The 12239-nt window shown below is 39.8% G+C and overlaps 1 protein-coding gene across 1 annotated transcript; it reads left to right on the top strand.

Annotated features, from left to right (window-relative positions):
• The first annotated feature begins 566 nt into the window (after positions 1-566).
• l(1)G0289 (lethal (1) G0289) lies at positions 567-12142 on the top strand. The gene is made up of 7 exons (XM_064680219.1): positions 567-696; positions 7292-8239; positions 8305-8514; positions 8586-8737; positions 8811-8889; positions 10244-10653; positions 10863-12142. Exons 1-7 carry the CDS (start codon positions 612-614, stop codon positions 10929-10931), a joined length of 1953 nt encoding a protein of 650 aa, XP_064536289.1. The 5' UTR covers positions 567-611; the 3' UTR covers positions 10932-12142.
• The last annotated feature ends 97 nt before the right edge of the window (positions 12143-12239 follow it).

Consider the following 12239-nt stretch of genomic DNA (forward strand, 5'->3'; position numbering starts at 1 on the left):
TAATATACTAAAAACGAAAAGTATATGCAATAAAATAACAGCTTTTAGTTTTGTTTACTATAGGGCAAATTCAAATTAATATATTAAATAATTTTGTATTATTACTTATGCTACATTAAATCACACGATATTTCATTAACTGACGATATTTCGTTGTACTGTAGTTCTATGTTCTAGTTTTGGTATTTATCGCAGAGTAAATTTTTAGCATTTTAAGTTTACAGGCGGTAATCCCAAAAATATATTACTTTCTGATATTTACAAACGTGGCTTAAAAAATTAAGAAACCAGAAAGAAATTTACTCTTCCACTCAATGGTAACAGAAAGTGTATTTATAAAAGGATCATTTGTTTTACATGTCAGGTGAACAAAATAAATATAAAGTAAATTAACATTTTAAAAAAAGAACTGTTATGAAAAGTATCTATATTTTGTGTTAAAAAAAATACCATATTGTAATCGGTGGATTTCAACCAAAGCAGTGAGACCAAACTGTACAAACATAAAAATGCAAATACAAGTGCATGCCGTTTCTTTTGTTTGCCACTAATATTTTATTTCTCAGTGGCTGCGGACGTGTGCGTTTTGTCGTGCGGGTTGGACAAGAAAAATGGCGAAAACTGTCGGTCGTGCGTGCGCGCAAATCGCAATTTTATTAACTATATACGGATCAATACAATGTGTGAAATCAATATGTAAGTGTAACCAAACCACACTTGAATCTTTTCGAAACCAAATATTCAAATACGCTTGTACATATGTATGCACATACATATGACAGATCATCGTTAGGCAGCGATTATGATGATGATGATGATGACGATGTCGAAGAAGACAAAACGCAAAGATTGGTCGTAGAGTCACTGGGGGATGGGCAAGGGGGAGTCAGAGCGCGCTCTGCTGCCATTTGGTACTTTTTTTGTATGGTGAAATTTTGCTGCCATGTTTTTTTTTTTGTTTGTGTCTCTGTTGCTGTTAAAATGAATTTTTTTTTGTTATTGTAGTTATTTCTGCTGCCTAGCAGTAAATGCGTTAATTGACAACAACAAAATATCAAGTGTACGTAGCACCGTAGGCGTGTGTTGGTGTGTGTGAGTGGCGCAGCCGAGTGTGAAAATAGGCAGCAGCATTACTAAGAAACGAACGTCCTGTCGCCTGCTTGTCTGTCCCTCTCGCTCTAGCTCTAATACACTGCCCACGTTCGCTTTATTTTTAACGTTTTTTTTTTTTGTTGTTGTTTTGTTTTGTGTTTTACTGTGCGCTACGCCTATTTGCTCCATGCTCCACTTAACGTGCAACAATTTCCATAGCCCTAACCCCACTGTCAACCCCTTCGCGCACTTGTAGAGCGACATCTCGTTGTTGCATATTACAATTGAAATTTGTGGCGCATTTTTATTAAGACGCAAAGAAAAGGAGAATGTGTGGCTTATTGTTTTTGTTTTTTGTTGTTGTTGGCACTTCACGATGCGGTGGCGTCGCAATTGAAATTGAAATGGATCAAAGAAACAAAACAGGTGGCAACCTTGCCAGCAGCTGCTGCTGGCCCAAAATGCCGTTAGCCGCCGTACATTACCTGCTCTTTCTCTCTACCACTCTCTTGAGCATAATTCAGTGTTGTGTAATTAGCCAATAATGTAATATGTTTTTTGAACTAACTATGCACGTATGTATGCATATGTAACTACGTACATACATACATATGTGAAAACTGGCCCCGGCCATATGGCGTTGCCAGCGTTTATTGTTGACGCAGTTCATTTACTTGTTTCAGCTAACTGCACACGCACTGCATGATATTTACATATATATAAATATATACATACATATTTGTTGATACAGTTGCGATTGGGCATTTCTTTGTCTGGCAGCCAGCTTTTACTACCACCCACTTATCAATTTCTTGCACTTGCTTTATTTTTAACTTTGAGCGTGTGTGTGCAAATTCTCAGTTTTGTTTTTGTTGCTGCTGTCGGTTTTGCATATACTAGAAATCAATGAAGCTTGACTGTTGCTGTTGCTGCTGCCAGTAGCAGTAGCAGCCGCTGGTCAGTGTGCAGTCACAGTTAATCGATCGGTCGTTCCAACTTAATTCCCATTGGACTGGGCCGATGTCCACGGTGGCAGTCACCGACTGGCACAGCAAAGAGCAAAGAGCGCTTATCAACAGCGCTACTGCTACTGCTGTTGTTGTTGTTGTTTTCATGTTCTTCGCTGTGGCGATAAACAGTTAGTTTTTGCAGTAGCAAACAGTAGCTTGAATGAGATTTGCGTGCTTATTAATACATACATACATATATGCATCTGTATATGAGTGTACACATACATATGTATATGTGCATGCTCTGCATTGCAGAGATCCGTAATCGATTGGCATGTTGTCATTAGAGATGGGCGCGTGACACGAGATTTATTACAGATCCGTTTCGTTCATATCTGTAGATAAGAATGGTATATTTTGAAACAACATTTTCTTGTAAGTTTCAGTTTTAGTTTTAGTTCTAAGTAAAAAAAGTATATTCCAGGCTTAAACCGGCTCTGTTGAAAACAGCTGTGCAGCCTCGCTTATGTGTGTATATTGTTGGACATTAACTTTTCTACATTATTGCTCAGTTACGTGTTTACAACATTCAACTGCTTTACAAATCACTCGTTTGTGTCGTTTAGCCAGACAAAAAGTCGAATTTCCCAGACACAGGTAGAACCCCTTGCCTAGATAATAAAAGCAAAAGGCTGTTCCAACAAAGAGCACTTAAAATTGTGCATTTACCACTGCACCGACTCGCATTTAATCTACTTTCGATCGATAAACAATCGAGAATGCGAGTGCGATAAAGCACGGACAGCTCGGCACCGTCCAATTGGGATTGCATGTGCTGCAGCCAATTCCAATTGGGGCGCTGACATGAATTCTATTCAAATGCATGTATGTACATATGTATATTTGTAGAGACTTTCTTTCATATTCATCTCTTTGCATTCGTGACGCATGAACCCCCCCCCCTCCCCCTCCCCTGTCCGCTTACGGTTTACGTTGACCAAAATAGTTGCGCCCATTGTATGCATTGGCGCCCACACCAAACGGCACATAGTGCTGCGTGTGTCTTGAAGCTGCCGTATTGCAACACAGCCCCTCCCTCCCTGTCCCACTTGCACACACAAACATTGTGACAACAGGAAGCAGAGCCGACAGCGTTAGCACATCATCAACATCAAACATAAGCATTGACAAAGCTCTCCCACCTGGCTTTTTTGTATGCCGCTCGTTCACTCTTTGGTCTCTCTCTCATTCTTGTTTCTCTAGATGCGCTGTTCGCGCTGCGACCAATGCATTTTGGGCATTCTGGCAACTCTGTGCATTGCGCGATCCGTTTTCAGTTGTTGTTTTGTTTGCTTCTATTGATTTGGCCGATAAGCATGTCCGGCTAACGGCGCTAAAAGCCCAAAAAAAAAACTTTAACTATACAATTGTCGTTACGGTTGTTATTGTTGTTGCCGTTGCTGTTGTTTGTCAACAAAATGTCAACAAGTATTCATCTATAGTTGAAAAGCTCGTCCGATAAGAAGACGGAAAAGAAGAAGACAAAGCAGCCGTACTACGCAAAATGCCTGTCAAATTATTTACCAGCTACCTCTCAGCCCACCTCACCATGATCGCTTTATCGCAACTTAACTGTTGTGGCAAAAAAAAGAAAAACATAGAAGCAAAAGCTTGCAATTCTGATAAAAAAACAAATTGGAACAAGAAACTCCATTTTGCAGGCGCATTTCCTTACCAAAGAAAAAAAAATAATAATAAATGGAGAAACTAGGTCACACTCGCAGTCGCTTTGGCTGTGCATGTGTGTACGAGGATGGCCCAAAAGGTCGTTACCACAGCAGCTAGCAAAAAGAACGAATAGCAACAATTACTTTCATTTTTCAATCAAATGCTGAATAAATTGCGCCCAATTATTTAAAATAGCAGCAACAAAAAAAAAACAACAACCATTACCATAACATTTAACACCGGGATCAATTGAATCAAACGCCGCACAAATGCAAAGAAACGACCGGAGAAACTGGAAGAGCGCTTAAGCATCTGTGGGTGCGAGTGAGGGGGCAGCTGCAGGTGTATGACTCAGTGTGACCGCAGCCAATAATTATGCAAGGCAATGGGAAATAGACAAACGCAGCAATGACGTGCAACCCTGATTTATATGCATATATAAAAGTGAGTGTGTGTGTGTGTGTGTGTGTGTGTGCGTGCTCTTCCTCTCTCTTGTGTCTCTCCATGCATACATATTATTTTTGCATTACTTTTTGCCTTACCATAAAAAATAATCTGTAATTAGCTAAAACTCAAAATGCAAAACAAGTGACGCTTGTAAAGCGAAAGGGTTGAGCAACGGGCGGGTGTTAATGTGATAACAAACTTTTGTAATTGTCACTTGTTCGCGTGGTGCTGCCACCAGGTCGTAAACAATTGCCACGCGAGAGTTCTGCTGAAAACTTACGGCCAGGGGAAGGGGGAAGAGAATATCAACGTTTCATAACTTGCTTAATAACAAAAAATAACTGCACTTGGCAAATACTTTTTGTCAGCGAAATGTGTAGCTCAGATTGCAGACTTGTCTCCGCCTGTGACCGTGTGTGTGTGTGTGTGTGTGCGTGTACGTGTGCGTGTGTGCTGCGCTCGCACCTTGTTCCACATTATTTGCACACATACATAAACATTTTTGTATTTAAAATCTTAAATGCGATCGTAATTGCAATCGATATCGTAAACATTTTGCCTATGTATGTATGTGTGCGCACGAGAAATGCACGCCGCTGACCACATGCTAGAATTGTATTTTACAACGGGGAGCAAAAACAATAATAAACTGCGATTAATGGCGCAGTGCCCTTTGATATGCGACTACAAGCAAACATGCGTCTGTATGTGTATGTGTATAATCTTATATTTACATATGTATGTATGTATGTATATATGTGTAATACTTACCTGCTATGGCAATGCGATGCCTAAAGAATGTGTATTGGTATTTATTGATGGTGCGGTCGAGCAGTGGTATGATTGGGGCTAGCGGGGTAATATCGTCCAAATGACTGAAAATGTAAGTAGAATGAAAATAGAAAATCGATATTGTGCGAGCGGCGTCAAATAACAGTTAACAAGCAATTACAATGCCAGCAAAAATAGGCGCAAAATGCGGTAACAGAGCAAAACGGCAATCCAAAAAAAAAAAAAAATACAAAAAAAAGGAGGAGCAAAGAAATTGCTCAATTTATGTAAATGCCATGTTATAAATAAAGACAAAAACAACATGCATTTATATTGGCAGTCATTGAGCTGTTACACTTTCAAATCTCCCCTTTATCAGGGCACATAAAGTAATTACAGCGGTGGCCATATAATTAGGTACACTCGTATATGTTGTAAATAAAGCTTATCAACATGAATATCTTTGTTGTTTTTTTTTTTTAATTAACAACAAATTAAATGAAACAAATGGAGCGTATATATTTATATGGCCGCCACTGTATGCCGCTATATACACTAAATAACATCCACAGTATACCAAAAAATATGAAATAATTTAACATCGCAGCACATTTGAACTGTTGTTAAACGAGTTCTCGCACGCAAAGCAATAAAACCAAATATTTAACTTGACAAAACACCCACAGTACCAAAACAACAACAACAACAACAGCTGCGAGTTAAGACATATGTTCGAGCTTGTCTTGAACATCCATTAGCTATTCCAAAGTTCAGGCGAATTTGATAAGTCATACCTAAAACACAATAGGCCTGATTAACTATTTAACTATTTGCAATTTAAGTTTTCTTATATTCTCTCTATACACAAATTATTAACATTTATCACATGGTCACACTATAAAAATACATGCTTGCCATGGTCACACTCTGTTCCGTATTTTTCTCAGTAAATTATGTTTAAAAATACCGAATTAAATTCATTTTATCAAGTTTTTTTCGAAAGCGAAAATAAGTTTTAACCAAGCGAAGAATCTCAGTTAAAAACAAAAAAAAAAAAAAAAAGAAAGAAGGAAAGGAAGAGCTATCTTTAAGGTTTGTATATATATAGCAGATAAGCGGTATATTTCTTAGTCACGTACATATGTGTACATCTATAATATAGTAGCCCGATATTGATAAGGTTTTTCGTTGTTGTTCTTCAAATGAATTGAATAAGAGTTATTCATTAAAAAAAAAGTCACCTTTTGACCGATTGTTCCCACGACAACTATGTAATAATCTAGTCCGATGTTGATAAGAGTTCGTCAATTTAATTAGGATTATTATGGGGAAAAGTGAGGTTGTCTAATGTCAATCTAGATCCAGGCAATCTCTAAGCGTACGGGCTCAATTGACTCAGCTGTTAACAATAATAACCTATTATATATACATATATATACATATTATGGGATGGGATTTTCTACTGTAATATGTTGCATATATTACAAACTATAATGATTTTATATATAGCTGCAGGCATTTCCGATAAGCAGTAAGAATTTGAACTGCATTGAACCCTTTTGAAAGTGGTTAAAAGTGGGCAGATGAAATCATCTCCGACCTGATCAGCATCTTGATGTTGTTTGCAAATTATCGATAACTTGCCTTGATTCCATGAAATCGATATAAATCGATTTTGATATACTGCTTATTTTGCTTAAGAGCTAGGTACACAAATTTTTAATATATATGCCCCTTTATGGTAAATATAGATTAGAAATATTTCTCACTTTTTGGATACCCCTACCCGGTCCCATCAATTGAGGTAAAGCCTTGGGCTTTTTATCGAAAATCGATTCGATTTTTTCTCAAGACATGTTTTGTGCATATTTATATATTGTATATTAATTAATCTGGAAATCTTTGATAACACTTCTGGGAATTCCTATTAAGTGGAAAATACAACGTTGCGCTGTAGAAATCGCAACTGATAGTGTTTAAAAATAATACACAGATTAAAACTATTGCACTATTCGGTCCAGAGAAAATATACTAGAGATACGAGAGAGAGAGAGAGAGAGAGAGCGAGAGAGAGAGAGCTCGTAATGTGCAATAACCTCTAGAGAGTTCTTTTCAATTTGCGACTTACGTTTCGTTTCCAAAGAAAAACAAACAAAATCACATTTTGTTTGCCACCATTAAACGATAACAGTGTACATATATAATATATAGTTAGATATACATACATATATATATATATATATATAATGTCGGCTTATCCAATTGTATTGTGACGTCTCTTCTTTTTTTTGTTCTTCCTGCAGCTCCCGATGCATCCGATAGCCTGGACAGCCAGCTCAGCGACATCAATCCGAGCGCAATTGTTTATTTGTCGCCGGAGGAGCTGTTGCGTCAGCGTCAGCGTCGTGCGGCACCAGCGTCAACGGCGGACTCGACGCCAGTTGTGGCCACCGCGCTGGATGACAAGAATCACTATCAGAGCGTTAGCGCCAATGTGAATGGCAGCGGCAACGCTGCGCCGGCAGATGCCACAGTGACCACCACCACTACCGTGGACAGCAAGGGAACTGCGACGGGCAGCGTCTCCTACAATGTGCACAACGTGGGCGTCAATGGCACCGGTCAGCGCAAAGAGTTCAGCGCACAGCCGAATGCCGGCGGCGATGCCAGCAACTACAGCAATGCCACCACCAGCATCAATGTGGCCGCAGCGCCGGCTGGGCCGCCAAAGAAGACCCAATTGATGGCCTCACAGCCATCGCAATATCCCAAAAAGGTGGCACCCCAATCCGTCCAGGCGACACCAGCACCAGCGGCACCAGCAGCAGCAGCAGCAGCAGCAACAACAACCGAGCGACCGCTCATCGATGATGTGGATGTGCCCGACGAGGTTATCACCAATGAGGCGACCAATGCCTCGCTGACCCGAACCGAGGATCACTTTGACTATTATCGCAGCCTGCTCTATGTGGGCAAGGAGGAGACGTCCAAATTCTGGTCTGAATTCCGTGCGATACCCGAGAACAGTATATTGTCCTCGTCGCATCGCCGGGCCATGACCGTTGAGCTAAAGTTTGACTTTCCATTTTATGGTCATTATGTGCGCAACGTAACCGTTGCCACCGGCGGCTTCCTCTATACGGGCGAGTATGTGCACTCCTGGCTGGCGGCCACCCAATATATTGCGCCACTTATGGCTAATTTCGATACGAGCATATCGGACGGTTCGTTTGTGCGGCTACAGGATAATGGTTAGTCCACTTAACAATATAGACCTACCCGCTGCTTGTTTACTAATCTCAACATTTTATTGCAGGCACCGCCTTCACCGTCGTCTGGGAGAATGTCACACTGCAGGATAAGCCCGAATATGGCAAGTTCACGTTCAGCGCGACGCTGCATCAGACTGGCGATATTGTGTTTGTCTACTATCAGCTGCCCACGCTGATCAATACCATACAGGACCATCAGCATCCGGTCAAGGTCGGCCTATCCGATGCCTATATCGTCGACAAGATGCTCTACTGTATGTAGCTCTAAACGTTCTACGCATATGCCCTGTCTAATGGCCGTACTTTTGCTTGTCCTTTCAATTAGTTGCCCGCCGCAAGACCATCTACGAGTACCATCGCGTCACATTGAGCCAGCAGGAGATTACAAATAACACCATCATTGTGCTGACAGCGTTGCCCACCTGCCTTGGCTACAGCGACTGTCAGGCGTGCATTAATCACAATACCACATTTGAGGTGAGCTGCCGCAAAGTCGCTAAGTTAACCAGCCCCAGCAACAAGCTAATCTATATACCCTCTATCCGCACAGTGCATCTGGTGCCCCACACTGAATCGCTGCTCTACAAATAATGGCAACGATCGCAGAAAGCAGGAGTGGCAGCAAAAGGGTAAATCTTAATCCGAATACATATCGATATAGGCCATGGCCATAGGAAATACTCTAGCCGGCATTTGACATTGAAAGGGACCTTTATTTCCCATCGTTGTTATATAATATATTATATATCTTTACTTCAGATTTGGTTCGTAGTATAGAAATTATGATAAAGGCAACAAGGCTTGATTTCTTTAACATTTTGCCGGATAGTCTTTATAGTCTTTAAAAGTACCAAACTTCCATTTCTTATCCGATCGTTTCTTATCGTTATCGATAGATGCCCAAAATGTTTTCTTTAAAAGCAATAAGTAAACGCCTAGACGTTGATGTTGATAAGCGTGCATTCATATATCGTACAATTTTCAAATTTACCATTTCCGTTGCTTATAATTCTCAAGTGGTTGAAGCTTCAGACTAAAGACCAGGCCTTGCTATCATTATCGATATGCTCCCATTTGCTATTGTTGTTGTTTATTTCTTTATTTATTTATTTATGGTTAACCAAAGCGAGTGTCTTCCCAATTATATTCAATTCATCAAATTATATGCTAAAAGCCTAATTAGAAAACATAATTTTCCAATAGCATGGAGATATTTTATTTGCTTGTCCTGCCAGCTATGCCCCTTTAAACAGCTAATTTTGGCAGTTAAGCTGAAATAAATTGAAATCAACTTAAAGATCTGCAATCCAACCAATTTATTTAGGGTATATGACTTATGTCTAGCATTTGTCAGGACCTATGCTAACTTATCGGTATCGTTATCGATATCAAGCTATGTTAATTAACGTTTATCGATAAATTGAAATCAACTTAAAGATCTGCAATCCAACCAATTGATTTAAGGTATATGACTTATCTCTAGCATTTGTCAGGACCTATGCTAACTTATCGTTATCGATATCAAGCTATGTTAATTAACGTTTATCGATAAATTGAAATCAACTTAAAGATATGCAACCAATTGATTTAAGGTATATGACTTATGTCTAGCATTTGTCAGGACCTATGCTAACTTATCGTTATCGTTATCGATATCAAGCTATGTTAATGAACGTTTATCGATAAATTGAAATCAACTTAAAGATCTGCAACCCAACCAATTGATTTAAGGTATATGACTTATGTCTAGCATTTGTCAGGACCTATGCTAACTTATCGTTATCGATATCAAGCTATGTTAATTAACGTTTATCGATAAATTGAAATCAACTTAAAGATCTGCAACCCAACCAATTGATTTAAGGTATATGACTTATGTCTAGCATTTGTCAGGACCTATGCTAACTTATCGTTATCGTTATCGACATCGATTGGCTGGCTCGGTTTATAATTGGAAATCGCTCATCCTTTTTGCATTTACAGGCTGCGATCGTTCAATGATTAACAACAGTGCCGCCTGCCCGGCGCTGGGTCAAAAGGGCAACAATGCTGCACAAGAGAACAGCAGCAACAACAACAACAACAACAACAACAGCAACAACAACAACAACAGCAGCAGCCCTGGAATGGGCAGCTCTACGCCCGCTGCCAGCACGGCGGCCACAGAGCCAACAGTGAGCAGCACGCAGTCGCCGGCTGGCGTTGAGTCGGCGTCGGGCGATGGCGTTAATGTCGAGAAGAGCGAGCATCTCGGCGCCGTGCTGCCGGAGAATAAGAGCGTGGGCGTTGCGTTTGGTTTTATGGTGCCCATTTGCCTGGTGTTCGCGGTGACACTGTGGCTCTTCTATGCGTACCGTTATCCGCACACACGGAGCGGACAGCTGCTCATACAGGTGAGTCTATCGATGAAAATAAGATGGTTTCGACTTAAATACTAAATTATATGAACGTATATATATATATATTTACATGCAGTCCAAGCATTTACATCAGGTTGGTTAACAGTACAGTACATTAACATTTTGCATCTGTCTCGCTTGCGCGCACACACCGTTTTCTGTTGAGCTTTATTTAACGAATTCTTTCTCTCCCCCTGTCACAGTTCCGTCCCAGCCAATGGTCATGGCGACGCGGCGAGGCGCGCTACACCGCGGCCACGATACACATGTAGTGGATTTGATGAGAGATAAACGCGTACCTGTTACTGGTCAACAGCAAGTAACGAGTCACTTCGAGGTGACAGAATATCAGTGGTAACAGGTACCAAAACGCTGTTCCCCCAAACACCCTAGCCCTTCCATCGCATCAAGCAATTGCAACTGTCAATGCCATCTGCCATATGCCATATGTACTGACAGTCACAGCCACCGCAATGTGTCGAATGATAATTATTTCTAACGGTCACTGTTCTCAACGTGACATTGCTCATATCTGACATGCAACGGCAACTGGCAGCGGCAGCGGCAGCGGCAGCAACAGCAACAGCAACTGGCAGCAACAACAACAAATACAACAACAACAATTAACAGAATCGTGTATAAATTCAATTATCTTAACAGTTAGATGGATGTTAAACCATCGCAGCATTAAAAGAACGAAAGCAAAGCAGAGCAGCACCAGCTGCTGCGTATCGCAAAATTTGAATGCTGCTGATGTTTTGCAACACTAAAAGCTAACGTATGCAGCAATTGGGACAGTTTGAGTGGCATTGCATATAAATACTTTACCCTACACAAAACTAAAATTTAAAAAAAAAAAAAAAGAAAAGACAACAAATACGAAAACACGTGTACTTTGTGCTCTTCCTAGTTAGTCTTATTGTTTGTTTTTTTTTTTTTTTTTACCATATGATTTTGGCAACCATTTTTTGTTAAACTTTTAGCGAGTTTACATAATATGCTCTCTGCTTCGATAAATGGCGGTAATTAATTTGCTCAGGCCCTGCTCCCTTAATCCCCACCAGGCACACACTTTCACACACACACACACACACACACACACACACAGGGCACACATATACTCACACACAGACACGGGGCACAGTGCTTGCAGTTTAGTAGTTCAATTGTAAAAACATATTTTCTGTTTGTTTTTTATTTTAAATATTATTATTATTATTTTTTTTTTGTTTTGAATAAGGTGTACTTTTTATGCCTCTCATTTTTTTTTGGTTTTCAATTGGCAACTCTCAAGTATGAAATTTGTATTCTATCCCCCTTTTTTTTGTATTATATGAGTACTTTATACGTATGTATATGAAGCACTTGAATCGATATATGTGGAAAGGCATATTTATCCAAGGCGACCTCTTCTTTTTGTTAGTATATTTTCTATTAATTAATATTATAAATATACAAATAAATAAATATAAAAAACAATAAATGCGGTGTGCAAGTTAAGAAATGAAAATGCTAAACTGAAAACATAAATAAGAAATAAGAGAAACAAGCAACTAAAGATCTGTAACAAAAACGTAAGA

This window comes from Drosophila montana, unplaced genomic scaffold, assembly GCF_035044405.1.
Source record: "Drosophila montana isolate Dmon_TW-CO22-7 unplaced genomic scaffold, ASM3504440v1 contig_2106_1, whole genome shotgun sequence".
Lineage (NCBI taxonomy): Eukaryota > Metazoa > Arthropoda > Insecta > Diptera > Drosophilidae > Drosophila > Drosophila montana.